The sequence below is a fragment of the Pteropus vampyrus genome, unplaced genomic scaffold (assembly GCF_000151845.1).
Source record: "Pteropus vampyrus isolate Shadow unplaced genomic scaffold, Pvam_2.0 Scaffold378, whole genome shotgun sequence".
In the NCBI taxonomy this organism is placed as follows: Eukaryota; Metazoa; Chordata; class Mammalia; order Chiroptera; family Pteropodidae; genus Pteropus; species Pteropus vampyrus.
Window position 1 is genome coordinate 159084 of NW_011889159.1, and position 18903 is coordinate 177986.

An 18903-nucleotide genomic window follows, 5' to 3' on the forward strand; every position below is an offset into this window, starting at 1 on the left:
CAGGCCAAGCTGGCCAGAAACTCAGGCAGTTTCTATGATGCAGTCTTGAGGCATAAATCTTTCTCCTTTGGGAAATCTCAGTCTTTTTGTCTTAAGGATTTCAAATGATTGAATAAGCCCCACCCATATTATGGAGAATAGCCTGCTTTACTTAAAGTCTTCTGATTGTAAATGTTTATCATATCCAAAAAAATTTTCACAGCAACATGTAGACTGGCGTTTGACCAAACAACTGGGCATCATGGACTAGCCAAGTTGACACATAAAACTATCACAAGGGGTATTTAATTTTGTTTTAGTTTGAGATTGGGTTCAGGTTATGATGATTGTGGTAGTTATGAGGGTACTATCATAGAATTATGTTTCCTCCATTTGAATTTTACTGTCAGTTTACATTTATTCTACACTTGGAGAGCTGCTATTCAGAAACCAGGCTGAGGTACTAATCTATTTTGTAAAGTGTTATGCAATCAAATCCTAGTAATTCTATTATGGTGTACTATTAACACAGTCAAAATTATAAAATTAATTATTAAATTGACCATTAGACTTCTGATGGTTCTAATCACATTGTAGTATAATAGAATAAATCTGTGTTAATAGATGAGCTTTAACTAAAATAAATTGTGAAGTTATTATTGAATTTCAATAATACTAGTCAATAATACTAGTCCCTAATTTCAATAATCAACTTAGACCATAAAAATAAGCTAAATAAGGATTTCAACCATCGAAGTGAATTTTAAAATCAAATTAATTCAGAGCTGTCCCATACCTGGCAAGTAGAGCATCTTAAAACTGGATTCTCATCGACCAGAGGCTGACTGCTTAGTCTATAAAATACCAATATGGACAGTAGGTCTCTAATACTGAAATGAAGTGTGGCTTTGTTAATAGAGTGTGGGTTTTCAGAGTCAGAAACTCTGCCATTTGTTGGCTGGGTGACTTCAGAAGTCTCAGTCTTAAAGGGTTGCATTGTGAAGGTTATTGAGGATTAAATGAGTTTGTACTTGTAAAGTATCTACCACTGTGCCTTATATTCATAGACACTCAATAAAAGGAAGTTTTATTACTCTCCTTGTTCTCCACAATGGCTTATGAAATCCCATTCACAAGCTCATTCTTTTTATCACCACAAACCTCTTGACTTTCCCTTACTATCTAACTTCAACAACTTGGTTCATTCTTCATTTGTTTCTTTCTAAATAAATACAGAAATGTTCTCATCTTTAATCAGCAAACATTTATTAAGTGTTTATTCTATAGGAGGTTCTCTGACTCAAACATTACAAAGATGAATAGAATACAATCTCTGGCCTCAAAATCTCTGAAAAATTAGAAATTATTCCAGAATCCATATAGAGTAAATTCCATTCCAGTATCCTACGTTTAAGATCCTCCAAAGTATTCTGAAATCTTCCCAGCCTCTTCCTCCTCATCTTCTTTTCCTCTTGCCTCCCTGAAGTTCTAGTTCTTTGTTATGACACAGATTCCAGAACCTTCATAGGCCACACTCCTATAGTCTGCTTAGGTCTGATCAACCTAAGCCACACAATTCCTCTGCGACCCTCTGCATCCTTGTCTACAAGGGCCTTCACATCCAAGTTCATACTGCTTGGAAACAGTGAGCTTGGGGTGGTTTTTATCTTCATTGCTCTCTAACAAAGAAATCCAGATGACACAGAACCTACAGAAGATAATACCTGGAAAATGGCAGTCTTGGGTATGGACTGATTTCCTGAGGCCTCCTTGACCCTATGGGTCAGGAGTCTTCTTTTGGGACCTGAACACAACTGTTTTATTTTCCTTGCCTGCTTTCTTTCAAATTCAATATCCCTTCTTACACTTTCATTGATTCCTCTTGGACCTTGGGGAAAATAATTCACAGTTAATTCAACTCGAGAGTGAGTGCTGATTCTCCTTCAGTTTATGGACTTTGAACTTTTCAAAGAAAATAACCATCCTTCAGAGCAATAGGAAAATTCTTTAGCCTATTATCTCACTTCTTGTAATATCGTTCACTTAAAATCTGTGCCAACCCTTCTTATTATTTCCTCATAAATGGAGATTATCTTCTAACTGCCCTGTAGCTAGAACATCTCAGACACCACTCAAAGGGAGTATTACTTTCCAGAGGTTTGTTCTGAGTATACCACCTGGTTATCCCTTCCTCTCCCAAGGATTATTTCACATGTTAAAAAATTCTGACTTGTATGATAAAGGCAAAACTGACTATTTACTGTTCATTTTATGATCCATTAGGAGCATGTCTTTGAAGGTTGATTTGCCTGGAGTATTTTTTTCACATGACCTAACACTTAAAAATCTCAGTAGACATTTGCTTACTCTGCCCTATTGGAGGTGTGCCCTTACATCTTGAGGTGAATTCACCTATTGCTTTTCTGCAGTAGCCTTAATTTTTAATGTAATTAAATTCTTAGCCTTTCAGAGTTCAATTTTCTTCAGCACTTTTTACCATCACAGGTATATTTATAATTAGTTCATTTATTCATTCATTCACTCATTCCTCCCTTCCTTTCTCACTTCCTTCCTGCTCTCATTCTATCTGGTGCTCATGTTTGTACTCTTGCTCTCTTCTCCCAAAGCCTCCGTAGTCTCTGTTCTTCATAACCACAGCAAAGTATCTGATTAATGTTTTCTCTCCTATGACACAGAAACAAATACAGGTTAGTCAGTCCCACATGTTTTCTTCTATTAACCACAGTAACAACCTTCGCAAATATCTTATCATGAGGGGCTTGGTGTGTGATGACTAAAAAGTCTTTCTCAATGATAAGAAATTTTTGTCCTCTGCTTTGTCTTTTATTAATACAACCACTTTCAGTCAGGATCTTCCAGTCAGGGGTCTCCAAAATTTTTGATCTCTCACCCATGTGAAAAAACTTTTAACATGCATTCCTTATATATGTATATTTATAAATTTTATGAACATACTACTATACTACTATATGCTTTAATATGGAAAATCTAGAAATCTTAAGTTATAACATAAAATTATATAAAACTTGAACAACATTTTTTTCTTACACCCCAAAGAATTGCTTTGCATACCCTAACCTTCTACTGTCTGCAGAATAAGGAGTTCAGTTATGGAGGACTCTGTCAGATTTAGCCTGTTATCTCACTATCTAACCTCTAAACCAAACTTACACAGCTTCTGAGGTTCTTAGTATCTGAGCAAAAGGACCAACATAAAAGCTAAAAAATCATCAAGGGAAGAAATGTGGGGACAATAAGATGAAGACCATGGAAAATAAGGAATTAAGATAACAGATGGATAGCAAGGGGTGTCTATCTGGTAACAAAAGTACGAGGTGACCATGAGTTGTCTCTGATAATGAATGGGCCTAAATAAGCAGGTCTACAGGTGAGTTTTTGTTTTAGAAATAACTTTGGCTGTCATCCTGACTCTACTGGGGCTTGCCATTCTGGCTATTTTGTTAACAAGATGGACACGACGCAAGCAAAATGGTGAGTAACAATGAATCAAAATGGAGATTCCTTCTGAAAGTTACAAAGGGGGAAGGGAGGCTAAGATTCAGTCTGAGTTCATTTCTACTCATCAGATAGCTAGAGACTTTGCAAATATTCTGGGAATCAATTTTAATACATGAATCAAAGAATCTCTGACCTATTAGTAATTCCCTCTGCGTTTTTAAACTCCCAAAGCTAGCATTTCCAATAATTTCAACCAAAAAAGAAAAGTCAGATTGATATTAATAACAACAATACTCCAAAAGGAAATTATCTGATCTCCAAGGGAAATTACCTGTGGAGGGCGGGGGCAATAGAAAAGATAAGACATTGTGCTGGTAGACACCACTAGTTAGTATTCTATGGAAAGACTTTAAGAATTTTAGAGACTTAATACTAGGAAGATGATGAGTCAACTATAGAGTAGTAGTACTTGTCAATGAAACAGAGATGGGGCTAGTAAAGGCACTGACCTATTTCCATGCTACGAAGTGTGTCTTTCCAGGATTATTCTCATTATCTTTCCCACTTCTTTCTAGTCAGCTGCATCCCCTCCCTATTTCTCATCCTTAGTCCCTGTGATCCCTCTGAGAATAAGTAATGTGGAAGGATAAATAGAACATGGATGGCTTGAGTCACAGAAAGAGGTGGGAACCAGTGATGTATCATATCAGAGGGGCGCCTTGGGAGCAAAGCAGTTCAGAGCAAGGAGAGTTGGGACAGAAGGAAGAACACCTCTCACAAGTAGCCAATAAAAATATTTTTTTGCTTAATTCTTCCGCAGAAATTGATGTCTCAAGATACAATTCAGAACAAAGTAAGTACTTACATCCGTGAGAAAAAGAAGGATGGTAAGCATTTATGAAATTTCCACAAGTTGGTGACCAACTTATTTACCATTGATTTGCAGCTCCTTGCATAATGTGTCATTCCATGAACTGAACTGCTAAGTTACTGGGAGAAATCCACCAGAGATTTCTATGAGTGCCAACTGGAGTTTGGCAGAACGAATTAGTAGTAGGTAGGTCTGCATGATTCTGAGGCTCTCTTCAGATGCCTGTGGTCCAAGAGCAGCAACAGAGATACCAAACCATGGAAATAGCATACTCCTCAGGCATTAAAGCAGAATGTCTAAAACCATTAAAAAGAGCCTGAGCAATGCAGCTGGGTAGAAGAATCTGATGTAGCTAGAAATAAGAGTGAACACAACTAAGATGAGTATGATTGACAAGGAGAGCAACCAAGCTCCAGAGGCAAAAGAAGTAAAGCAGTTTTTCCATGGCAATGTCTAGTGAGATAGCCAAAGTTACAGAAAGAAAGCCCAGAATTAGTAAGAAAAGAAAAACAGGGGCTAGGTACTGGAGTACCAAGAAGGAAAAGCAACTTTGAGCCTTCTTCTGATTATTATTTAATCTAGCTAATACGACTAGGTGACCGACATGGTCATTTATCATGATCTGCTCCTGCTACTTAAGCACAGCCTCTAGTTCTTACAAAAGAACTAAGGACTAGGGACTATGCTTAATTTCCATCATTGTTTACTACCAAGAGTTCATGTCTACATTAGCTCTCAGAGTCTTAAAGCCTCACTAATTTTCAAGAAGCAAAGTCATGAAGCTTTCTGTCTTTTTTTCTCCAGGTGCTGGTCTCCTGGACTATGAGGATGGTAGAGGTAAATATATTAGGAAGTACTAGAGAATTAATGGAAGGAATGTGTTCTTTAGAGAACAAAATGAACTCATCTCCTTTTAAGCATGATTTCTTAGGTCAGCACATTTTTAACTATTAAAATAACCAACTGCCAATCTATCTCTCTATGCAGATATATCCACATGAAAGATTTGTCCATTTTTCTCAGAAAGGCAAATATGTCCCCTTTCTAAGACCATTTAAAGAATTTTTCCAGCTCTTGTTTTTTCCATGATCTTGGAAAGTATTAAAGAATCTCTCTGAAACAATTTCCTCATGTGTAAAATGGGAATAAATTACATAATTCATGGGTCATCATGAAAATTGAACAGTATATATGAAATGACACTTTGTAAGCTATTAAGTACAATGTAATAGGTAAATACAACTTGTATTATTATCTCCACTTTAGAAGAAATTGATGCTCAGAAAGATTAAGAGACTTACCCAAATTCATAGAAAAGGAAGGAGTTTGATAGGGAACTCAGGTTTGTGATCCTGGATCCAGTATTCATATTTTTATACCATACTACCAAACTTGATTTAAGACCCAAAAAAGGGTCATTTTATGCTGAATTTTAGTATTTCTTATTGATAATATAGTTATACTTTGCCCCTCAAATCAGGACATGTGGTCTTGCATTAGTAAAGAATAATGATAAAGCTTATTTAAAATAAGACATCCAGAAATCTGATGGTTCTAAGGAGATTCCAAGGCACTCTCTACATTTTTGTAGGGACACACGCACGCGCGCGCGCGCGCGCACACACACACACACACACACACACACACACACACTACAAGCATATAGATTCATATCCCCTAGAGAAAAGAGAAGAGGTAGCTTGGTCACTGTGTTTACTGTTCATGCCCCACATTTGGACTCTTGGTCCATTAATCCTCTTATTTCTGATTCATCTGTCATGAACAGTGAGAGTAAGGAGCAAAGGACCATGGCATTCCCTCTTTCTTTCCTGATATATAATCTAAAGAAAACAGGAACATCTTCAAAAGAAAAATATCTTAGTAGTTGGCTATATACTAATGATAAAACATTTTTTGATGGATTATAAGTAAACTTAATCTGTCTTATTCCCCAAAGATTTTTCCTCTTAGACATCTGAAACAGGAGGAAATAAACAGATTTTCACCTAATAAGAAAATAATGCAGACATAGTCGTCAAGGTAGATCTCATTGTTTACCTTTTGTCTTTTAGGATTCCGACATTCATATTCAACAGAAAGTGGTAAATAAATTTGATACTGAATTGCTAAGAAATTAATACAGAAATCTGTTTATGAGAAATTAAGAATTTTATATTTTTTTCTCAATCCTCTAGACACTTCATATGATGATCGAGGTAAGTATATTTTGAGAACACGGTAAAATTAAAGGGAAATCAATGATTTTCTGTTATAACATGAGGGGCTGTGAAACTTACCCAAATAAAAAGATAATAAACCAAGTAGCATATAGAAGATTCTGAAAAGTGTTCTGAAATATTCACCTTCACACTATGAGGCACCTCTTTCCCCAGTGCTATCTAATCATTCTTCTATTCACCTCCTAATCAGTTAACAAAAGTAATCTGAGTACTCAAGAGAAAGTCAATGTCCTAGAGCTCAGAAATGCTAACCATTCTGTGTGCCTTTCTTAATACAAATGTTAAGAAATGGAGGAATAAATCCCTGAAAATATCACATTAGAGTATGACATGTGCACTGAAATTCTAAAGGCACAAAGTGCTGCTATTTTCTACTGTTGTCATTTACATCTCATGTTTCTTGGGAAATGAACCTCCTCATCAGGGCACCTCATTTAACCAGTGCAAGAAACTACCTGAATGTAAGGAATTTAAGAGGGTACACAGATAAGGAAAATAAAACTATGCACACTTGGAAAGGGAGAGAATTAACATGCACTCAGCACTTGCTAAGTGTTAGCCACTCTAATAGGCATTTTTAATTTTATTTTATTTAATATCTACAAATGGCCTTGTCAACCATACAAGGATGAAGAACACAAAAGGCCCAACCCCACCTGTCCAAGGCCTCTTCTAGCTCATAGTTTACTTTGGTGCGAGTTAGAGAGGGCTCCTTCCACCAGGTAGATGCAGCCCCGTGTCAGGGACACTGTTAGGGATTTCAGTCCCATATCCCTTTGTACAGTGAACAACCTATAGAACCATAATACAATGGTCCTGAAGGTGTATGAGAAGTATCTCACTCTCAACATGTCCAAAACCCAAGTTCTGGTTCTTACTACATACAGGTACTGGCACCTGTATTCACTCAATTGCTCAGGTCGTCTACCTTATAGTCATCTTCAACTACTTTTTCTCACTCTTCTCATCCAATTCACCAGTAAATCCCATGCCTAATACTTTTAAAGTCTGACTTCAAATGTAATGTATTTAGAGAGTTTATTCTTACACAATTAAGTAATGTCTTTTTTTTTTTAATTAAGTTAGTAATGTCTTAACATCCTGGCTATGGATCTTTAATTTGCAGTCTACAATCTTAGCTTCTTTCTATTTCAGGCTACTCTTGCATTCTTAGAGAAAACTTTCATCAGTAAACATTTTATTGTTGTCTGAATAAGCCATAATTTAAAATTCATAATGCCAAATGACAATTTCTTTTCTCTGACTTTCCGGTCACCTTTAAGGTGGCCCTATAAATCTCAGTCATTCTAGTTTCTAAGTTCCCAAGCTCTACCACTTTTCTCTCTATCATTTCTGGACATAGACATGTAAATTTGCTTGTCAATTTAAGACTATAGAAGCCTTCTGACAGGAAAATATTTGGTAAGATCATTATATAAGTTTAGATATGTGAAATTTAGTACTTAAATCTTAGTTGAATTTAAATATATCACATATTAAAGTTGCTGTGGTAATTAACTTTTATATGTACTGGTTTTATTTTTAATATTATTAACTTTTAGAGCACATGAAAGTGTTCATCATCTCTTAATATTTACTTCTTATAAGTATTTACTTTTTTTAAAAACCCACAGAACCATGAGAAACGAGTAACATTGGTGTAAAATGCAGAAGATTTTGTGTGTTTTGAACTTAATTCCTATCACAATGGCAACCAAGTATGGAAGGAAAACACTCATTTTCAGAAATAAGCTTAGAAAAAAAATACACTTTGTCTTCACATTTTTACATAAATTTTAGCTACTTGTACTTTCATATGATATCAAATGCTATCATCATGCAATATATTTTAAGTCATTTCCAGAGTGTATTATTTATTTTTATTTATTTTTACACTTTCATAGAAACAATAGTTAATATATGACTAGTTTTTGTGTAATTTGCTTTGTCTTTTAGAAAGTCTGTTTCTATGACATCACTAAGAAACAAGTTTTAGGTCACAGGATGCATATCCAATCACAATAAATATATGTATATGTATTCATTATAGTTTGCCATATCTTCATTGAATTTGAATTCTCATTCAGCTAAGTAAATATTTTGCCATTTCTTCTCTTACTTGGCTTCAACTTATTATATAACTAATATATTTTTCTGTTGCAGCATTTCCATGTATAGTTTATTATTTCCTCTCACTACATGTTTATCTCAGTTAAACTTTGCCTGATTTATCATGTCATTTGACTCAGAAATTAAATCCTGAGAAACTGGAGATTTTGCCTCCAGTTTCTTGCTTACTTGGGTGTTTGAGGGTGGTAATTGGGTAATCCTCTGTAATAACATCAAAACTACAGAAATTAAAAGTCTAAACTGATTTTTATTTTGTTTCTGTTTCTAGAAGGATCCACAGGAGATTATAGTAAGCATTATATAGTTTCTCCACTAAAATCTGCTTCCTATTAATAACACTTCCCTAATTGTAAATACTTTGAGGAAATAAAATCCTATCAGTTTCTATGAATACTAAGCAATAGATAAAGTCTCCTACTGCTGGTTTAAGATGGTCTGTCAGTAACAAACAAGTTTCTAAATTGAGAGGAAAGGAAATAAATAGAGAAAATAATGAGTGGGAAACAAAAGGAAGTGATGGAGTTAAAGGAGGAGAAGAGAAAAAGGACAAGAAGAAAGAAAGGAAAGATGAGGATAGAGAAAAATATAAGTCACAAAGTTTCACAGGAATAGCATCTGTCTACTAAACCCTTTTTAGGAATTGAAAGGATGAGAGATAGCTGGGGGCAGGGGATCGGGAGGAGCGGGAGCCTTCAGTACTCACCACCAGGTCAGTGGATCTCTCAGACCCTGGGCTTCCAGATTCTGATAATTCACCTAATGTTTCTCTCTGTGTGTGTTTAGCATCATCAGCCAACTCCCTAGGTAAGTTCTTCATGGTTTTTCAATTCTACTGTCATCTGGTTTGCAAGTCCTGTCATTTCTGTATTTGTTTTTCTTTCCCTGAAATAAGTTTTAAAAATAAAGTACAAAAATAATTAACATTGTAAATTCACTCCCTAGATTTGACAACTAATTTTTTGTCATATTTCTCAAATGACAGATAACATAGAAATTCTTTTTGTCCTCATTCTCCTTTCTTCCAAAAGACTTACAAATGTATTATAAATCTTTTAAGTGTATTTTAATATATTTATATAATCTCTATCACCAAACAATATATAGTATTGTTTTGTATGTATTTTAAAAGTTTTACTAAAATTGCATCATTCTGAAAGTATCATTACAACTTGCTTTTTTCCTCAGAACATTCTAATATTGACATATATAGAAATCCAGATTATACATTCTGATCGTTAAATGATATTCCAACTTATGAATATATAATATTTATTCTATTCTTTTCCCTACTGATGTATTATCAATGTTTCCAATTGCTGCTATCACAATGCTGCAAAATGTCCTTAAGTAACTGGAAAGTTTATCCAGGGTACATACCCTGATGTGGGATTCATGAATCCCATTGTGTATGAACATTTATGTAATTTAGACATGTTTTAATTTACTAGCTTATTTAATAAAGCTCCATGGTAGTTACGCAGGAGGCACACCAAAATGCATAAAATTTTCCCATTTCCTTACATAAATAACAACTCTAGATTTTATCATTCTTTCACATTATCACCACTTTAATAAGTGTAAAAATTTTTTAATTTGCATTTTTCTGCTCACTCCGGAAATTGAGTATCTTTTCATATGTTCACTAGCTAGTTAGTTACAAAATCCCATGCATTAATATGGCTTATTCACATTTCTTAATGCCCCTCAATAATGTTCTAAATTTTCTCTAAAAGGTCTTAAGTATCCTTTGTTAGATTAATTCTTATTCACATATTTCTTTTGTTTCTGCTATGAATGTTATTTCTTTTCTATTAGATTTTACAAATAATTATTGCTGGTATATAAGTTGTATATTGCATCGTTGAGAGTAGCTTTTGTGTCTAAACACCTTGCTGAGTTCTAATAATTTTTAGATTCTCTTGGATTCTGTATATAGAAATCATATCTGCAAAAATTAAAAATTATGAGTCTTTTTTTCCAATTCTTAACCCTTTTTTTAATCTTAATTATTTTTCTTATCTTATTATTCTGCCCAAAATATCCAGCACAATGTTTATACCAGCAATAATCCCAGGCATTCTTCTTGGTATCTGACTTTACTAGGAATATCTCTGGCTTCACCATTAAATATGATGCTTGCTTTCACTTGGCAATTCCCTTTTATTAGGTTAAGGAAATTCCTTTCTAGTACTAGTTTGCTAACAAAACTATCACAAATAAGGATTGAATAAATTTTAATTAATGCTTTTTTGTATTTAACAGCATAAAATTATTTTATGATTTTAAAAACTGTTTGCTCTATCTATGGATATGCCCTGTTTTTATTCCTAATGTCATTGGGCTTATATGTGGAATCTAAAAATAAAATAAATGATCAAACAAAACCATAGATACAAAGAACAGACTGATGATTGCCAAATGAGAAGGGGATTGGGGAAATGGGTAAAAAAGATGAGAAGGATTAAGAAGTACAAATTGCCGATTATAAAAATAGTCATGGGTATATGAAGTACAGCATAGGGAATATAGTTAATAATGTTATAGTAATGTCTATGGCCATGCTACCCTGAACAAGCCCAATCCTGTCTGATCTCAGAAGCTAAGCAGGGTTAGGCCTAGTTAGTACTTGGATGGGAGAGTACCTAGGACGACCAGGTGCTGTAGATGTAAAAAATAAGGGATTGTAAACAGACAAGGTCCTTGCAATCTGTGAGGTCAACCAAGGGTTGCCTCGCCTAAAAAATAAATACATACATACATACATACATACATACATACATACATACATACATACATACTATTGTAGTAATTATGTATGGTACCAGATGAGTACTAGCCTTATTGGGGTAAACATCTTGTAAGGTATATAAATGTCTAATCGCCATTGTTGAAAATCCTGTTTGAAAGGCTGTTCCATTTGTTGTGACTACCGTCTGTCATGACAGTGGGTTTCCTCAAATGTATTTTATGTGAGCTCACTGCTTATCTTTTGTTTGAGTTCCTTATACACTCTCAGCTGCAATAATCCTATTACAGCAAAGATTTCGTTGGTCAGTTTTTATAACAGTTTCTGCACTCAGTTTCTTCCCTACATGAGGGCTTTATACCTAAACTCGACTGACCCTGAGGGTTCTACCATTACTGGATACTCAATTTCCAACCATGGTCTGGTGCAAACAGGTTGCTACCTGGAATACCCTGACCAATTCTTAACCCTTTTTCTTATCTTAATTATTTTTTCTTATCTTATTGTTCTACAGGTAGATTTCACAGGTAGTGCTTTTGTGAGCCTAAGATATAGAGGAAGACTAGTCCTAAGTTCTTATAATGCATGAGATCTGTGGCCTTGATTTCTCCTCCTGATCAGGTGTTAAAAACCACCAGTTTGCCAGTGAGATATGTGGATGATGAAACTTCTCATTTGCTATCAGAATTATGGGTTCCTTCTTGAAGAAGCTCTTGGAGGTTTTTCTTTATAGATTTCAAGCTTAGCTCTTCATCTATAAAAAATATTGTGCCCAACTTTCTCAAGTGATTAGAAGAGAAGGTTAAATATCCATCTTGCCAGAAAGTCCTCTTCCTCTGCCTTGACTCTTTATTTTCTAATATTCAAATATTTTCTGATTTTGTTTTCTTGTTATTCAGCATCCCCATAGGACACAAATAATTTTTGGAAAGTGGAATCCCGTGTTGAAGCAGTGATGTAGTAATAGTTTGGTATAACAACAGATCTTTCAAACAAAGGGAGAAAGGAGAAAGAAAATTGAGAAGAATAGGAGGAAGAAAAGGCAGAGAAGGAAAAGAGGGAGTGAAAAAAGCAGCAGGATCAGAAATGAAAGAAGACACAGAGGCAGAAAAGTTTCCATGGACTGAGAAACTAGTAATACCCCCAAAATATTGCTAGCCTCTTACTAAAAGAAATTAAAAGATAGGTTATATTAGATCTTGCAGTTCTACTCAACCACAAGAGTATTACTGAGAGAATACACAAAATTTGAAATTTATAACCAACAGGCAATCTATAAATGGATATCCATCTGTCTACCACACTGCATTGCAACTGACAGTATGAAAATGGATGTGACCTATTGCTGCCCTCCTTCCCAAAGCCCCTTCCTAATATAATAGCTATGGAATCTAAATTCTGAGAAACACAGATCTCATTCTTGTTTTGTTTTCTTTTAGCACTGTCTCGATCAAGTATTGGTAAGTACTTTTACTTTTCTTCAACTGTACTGACATTTAGCCCCATTTAATCACAGGGACATATTCCTAAACTGCCCAGACTTCTCCCACTGAGGTACAGTCAAAGCTTGAGCTTCACATTCCTCTAATTTCTTTTCCTGCATAGCACAGACACCTGAGTAGTCAACCAAAAGTATAGGAAACGAATGAAATTTTCTAATGGCTTACCATGACATGTCGGCAGAAAACATTTCCAAATTTGTAGGGCTCATAAAACAGAGTAAAGAAGGAAGAGAGCAATGAGTTAATATGAAAGATGAGATGATAATGGATATAAAATAGTATGAGAGACAAATGGTGTTATATGTCTTGAGATTTTCAAAGCTTCATTTCACATTTCACATGAAGCTTTGAAATTCTCAAGGGTAATGACAATTATCCATAAGTGGGGGGTAATGACAGCCTACCCTGGAGATGTCCCCAGGTCTGACTGGTAGCAATGGAGGAGATGTCTAATTCCTACCTCTCTGAGCTGCAACTGACACTCAGGATTTGGTGCTCCCAGGGCTTCCCTGTGCTGATACTCTCCCTAAAATAAAAATAAATAAATAAAATAAAATTTAAAAAGTTTTGTTTTTAAGACAGACAACCACATAAACTTTTAAATTTGTGTTTATTTTTAGGAGAACAAAGGGTGAGTTCCTTTTCTATTCCCAATTCCTATTCTCTTTGGTGTGTCACAGGGCTGGGATCCCTAACTGCTTAGGTTAATAAGTTCTTTGTCCTCTTCCTTCCCCATCATTGAATGTTTGTCTGAAATTAATAAGAATTTTGGAAAATGAAAAGCCCACTTATTAAGAATAGAGGATTAAACTGTTTTAGCTGGCCAATGATGGTTTCAGCAAAATAATATCTTCTTTAACTTAGAGATAGGAGAGAAGAAGAAAGAGCGTTGTGAAGAGGGCGTGGAATGGGAGTAAAGGAGGAGGGGAAAGTTGTAATGAAAGAAAACAATGTTTATTAAATCCATAGTTAAAGGAATTACAGATGAGAAAATTAAAGTTCAAGGGCAATAGTTAACTTGCCCTAGGACACATAGCTAGTAAAATATTAAACCAAGCTTCTAAACACGGTCTTTCAACTCCAGATTCTGAACTTGTCGAACTATCCCAACAACACATTAAATATATTTAATTTTTCAATTCAAAGTATCTTTATGAAGTAAAAGGTTTCAAGGAATTTGAGAAATTATGCATGTGGAAAAAATATTAGTTCGATTTTTAAAATGTAATTTGAAAATCAAAAAATGTAAATTAACCTGTTTCAATATTATTTTATTAGTCCAATACTATGACATAACCCCATCTTACAAATAAAGCTCTTTTATTATATGTATATATTAAAAGGTGACCTTAGAAAACTATCAAGCTCAATATTTTGTTACTTTTATAATCAAAACAGATTTTATTTAGTTTTGCTTTGTTTTCATCTAATTAAGTCATCGAAAAGATAATTTACTACAGGAACAAAATAAAATAATAAACTCAGATATTTCATTTCTACTGCTGTTGTTCATGAGTTTGAGATTAAAAAAAAAAATAGCCATTGTTCAGAAGGCTTCAAAAGACAGTATTTTAAAGAATAGTCAGGCTTGTTAAAACAAGATGGTAAAGAGAGCATTTGAAAAAGTTAAGGATATAGGGGAATTTGCTGATATGAATTCCAGACAGCATGGTGTCTTGGGATTTTAGAGAGTATATAGGGATGGAAAAAAATCAGAGTAGAAGTTACACCTATCATTATGATAATAAGCACCTTAAGATGAGAATTATCCTCTAAAGGTGAATAAAATAAATGGACATAAGACACGTGTTGGGATTAATCTCAGAAGAAAGTGAGTAATTAGTTCTTATACAAAGTATTCAGCTGAAAGAGGCATGGAACCACCAGGGAGCGATTTATCCCTAGGTTCAGAATGATGTGTAGTCCTGCTGGATGGATGAGGCCCTCTTGTGAGGTCAACCTCATAGGCAACTCACTGGACTATAGTAACTTGGGAAAGAAGCTCTCAAACCAGGAACTCAAAGGGCTTGTTCCTATTATTTCTCTGAGAATCTCAAACCAGCCTAAGGCAGAAGAGGTTATGGTCCATCCTTCCTATAGGTATACATAGATGAAGACTGCAATTCAAAACAACAATATAATAATTAATATATACTGAGTATATGTGCCAAGCTCTGTCCTAGGCAATTTACATCTTCATAACAATCTTATGAAGTAGATATTATAAATACTATATTTAAAATGAATAAACTTAGACATAAAAAAGTTAAGAAACTTGTGCAGGGTCACATAGCTAGTATGTAGAAAAACTAACATTCAAATCCCAGCATTGTAGCATCTGATCGCCCACAGTACCTAATGAAAACTAATTAGGATCCCCTATGTAAAAGAGCTGTGAGAATTATGTTTTTTTAAACCAATTAATCCAGACTCTTATGGATTTTTAGTCTTGTTCCTCAATGTCAATTTCAGGAATCATATTTAAGTCTCTTCTCTATTTCTCAATTTAGGAAAGAGGGGAGTAAGTATGTAAAAAGAAAGGAGTACATAGGGCAAATAAAGAAAGTTTAACTAATGCTAAGTCTTCCAAGTTCCCTTAAGAATTTCAACCTTTACAAAGACGAAAAATAAAAGTAAATAGTTGCTCTGCTCATCACCAGTCTTATACATCTTTCTGGGCCTTGACCACAGCATCAAAGCATAGGATCCTTAAATGATCATTGACCAAACCATACCACAGGTGGCACAAAGGATTTGGAGCTCCATGGGGTGGGGAGTGTAAGGGCTTCATTCTGACACTTCTCTTCAAAGGGGGATTAACTGGGTGGACTTTTAAGCAATTGCCCTCATGAATGTATCTGTGTGTCCATTTAGCACAGCTCACAAGGGGACTGAGCATGTTCCTGGCTGTTTTTCCACCATGAACCCTTGGTGTCCTCCCTGTCTGCTCTTTTTCAGACAGGACTTAAGTTTAGAATGTCAGCCTTTTTGCTTTCCAGTTATCCTAGATTTTATCAGTTAGGACTGAAAGGCCCATGAATATAGGACTTCTGTTTGTGAATTTAGACTCAGTGAATCATTAAAAGTTGAGCTGAAAAGAGCATTGTTAAACACTGTCACTTTAAAGATTAGTTTAATAAGATCTCAAAAGATGATGGGAATAATCAAACTTCACACAGCAATTTAACATGCAACACAAGGCAAATAAGACAAATGTTCAGCCTTTCTCCACTGAATACAGTGGGTTGCATTCTATAGTAGTTTGTATATTATTATTACTCATAATTATTATGATTAAAAGTTCCACAAGTCTTCCCTATAATTTACATAATTGTACAAGAGGAACACTCCAGAGATTAAGAAAAAGGACAAAAAAATGGGAGAATCAATTGTAGGAAAAAAAGTAAATTACTATTTAAAAGAATATTCCAGAAAGAACAGAAAGGGGTAAAAATTTCGTAGGTTATATAAAAAAGTGCATTTAACTTAGAATCAGAAAAATTGGAGGCTAAAGCCTACAGTCGTGTCCCACCTTAGCCATGGGGCATACATGCTGAAACCCCCAGGGGAAACAGCAGATAGTACCAAACCCTATGTATACTGTTTTTTTGTTTGTTTGTTTTGTTGTTGTTTTAGTGTAGATACCTACGATAAAGTTTATAGCTTCTCTTTGGAATATCTGAATTGCCACATCACTTCTCTTGCATTTGGGGGCCATTCTTAAGTAAAATACGGGTTATTTGAATACAAGTATTGTGATACCTCAACAGTCAATCTGATAACCCAACCAGCTACTAAGTGAAACAGGCGTGGAGTTTACACCACATGGATGCACTAGACAAAGGGATGATCCACATCTTGGGTGGGACAGGGAAGGACAGAGCAAGATTTAATCATGTTACTCAGAACGACACACAATTTAAACTTATGAATTGTTTACTTCTCAAATTTCCTATTTAAATAGAAATACTTTGCACTGCGGTTGACCACAGATACCTAAAACCATGGAAAGCAAAACCATGAATAAACAGAGGACTACTGTATAATTTTTAGCATACATAAGCATAAGCATGGAGCATCCCCTCTCTCAGCCTCAGTTTTCTTTCACAAAATTAGAACCTTTCTAACATTTCCTTTCTTTGGCTCTTGAAGCTATCACATTATGGAGAGGAGACCCTCCGAACTGAAAGGACAAAGGAAAGAAAAAGGGGGCGGGGGTGGAAAATAAGGTAAAGGAAAGGTGATGAATTAAATCAGAATATTGGAACCTAAATACTTTGCTGAAAACTTCCACTCCTGAATAGTGTCCAAGAGGGAAGAAGATTTGAGTCCAGCAGGTGTAGTAACCTATGTGCCTACCAGGGAATGGAGAGCTTAATGTATCCTGAGAGCACATTTTTGGAAAGACTCTGGGAAATGGGTGGATTATTTAAACCATTAACTCTGGACTGATTTAAATATTTGTTATTGTTCTTTAGCTTTACTGCAAGGATCTGTAAGTTTTTCATCCCATTTCAAAATCTAGTATTGTAGGGCTCCTACAGTAGGCAGGGAATGTCTCCCTGTTTTATCTGTTCCCTGCTATGTCAGAGTGACAGGCTTCAAGGCTTATGATTCTCTACCTTCTTTGTTAGTTATCTTATCTGTATCATGCTCACATGTCTCACCTTTCTCCCTCATACAATGAAACACCCCTTTTGATTTCAAGCAAATTCCTCTACTCAAGCCTTTGACCTCATCTCCCTACCCAACCTTATCTCTTCAACGGTCATAGTTTCTCCCTTCTACATCTTTACATTTTCTTCTTCCATTAACTCCTTCTTCTTGAAATACAGGGCAGGTTTGATTTTCTTCCAGCCCAAGTAGATCCTCCCTTGATTCTGTGTCTCTAACTATATCCCACCAACAAAGAAGGAAATTATGCTATTCATTTTTGCTGTGGGAGAAAAGTTATTGTTCACTCCTATTATTAGAAGTATACATTCTTTCTCTATGAATTGAGAATAGTATAATAAGACTACTAAAAACAACCCTTAAAATGTTTGTTTGTTAATTAAAGTATTTCTAGTATATTGAGGGACTGTTGCCTAGCAGTTACACATGCAGACTCTTGAGCCAGGCTGCCTCAAATTGCAATCAAGCTCCTATTTACTGATCCTTTGAACGTACATAAGTTATTTAATCTCTCATAAAGTTTTGAATCAGTTACATAACTAATTTCGACAACAATTGAAAAACTAAGGAACAGAACAGAGAAGTGAGGAAGACTAATGGAAATTAATGGAGAAGGTAAAAATTCAAGGCAATAAAGCTTAAATCGCTCTCCTGGAACCAATTTCCGTTTATTATCAAAGCAAAATGAACACAATTTATAAATGAAGAGACGGTTGAGCAATGAGGGGTAGAAAAGTGAAGAAATCAAGAAAAATGACCCAAAAATAGAACAGAAAAATTCAGAAACAGATAATCTCAGTTGGACAGCTTTTTTCTTCTGAGCTATGTGCTTTAGGTAAAATTTTTCATGTTGAATACTACATTTTGGTCATATTTTTGACTAGTAAAATTGTATCTTGTTCAAAGATGGAATTCAATATATCACTATTTCATGATTTTCTCTAAAAAGTATAACGACTTCTAGGTGCTTCACGACTTGTGCACGTTTGTGAATCATGGACTTTAATTAAATGTGATCCAACCAAATACCTATGCTTAAAATAAAAATACAGGATTCATTTGGCCCATCCCAACTCAGGTCATAGCCCCTGTGATATCAATCACATTGCCATGTTGTTGAAGTATTGCTCACCTCGATCCCTTTTTCTCTCAAAGTAGAGTTCCCAAACTCTACTTTGGGTTAGCGACCCACTAGCCCAGTGCCACCTGTAGAAGTGTTCTGGCCAACTAGCATAGCGTTATTTTATTTATTTTTATTTTTTTATTTTTAATATTTTTGAT

The 18903-nt window shown here is 35.0% G+C and overlaps 1 protein-coding gene across 1 annotated transcript in view; it reads left to right on the top strand.

The window, feature by feature from the left end:
- The first annotated feature begins 848 nt into the window (after nt 1–848).
- The window catches only part of CUNH6orf10 (chromosome unknown C6orf10 homolog), a 74437-nt gene continuing 56382 nt past the window's right edge, over nt 849–18903 (top strand). The window contains exons 1-6 of the mRNA XM_023523087.1: nt 849–855; nt 3394–3492; nt 4280–4312; nt 5135–5167; nt 6403–6432; nt 6526–6546. Coding sequence (XP_023378855.1) covers nt 849–855; nt 3394–3492; nt 4280–4312; nt 5135–5167; nt 6403–6432; nt 6526–6546 — 223 coding nt within the window. The remainder of the gene's footprint in view (nt 856–3393; nt 3493–4279; nt 4313–5134; nt 5168–6402; nt 6433–6525; nt 6547–18903) is intronic.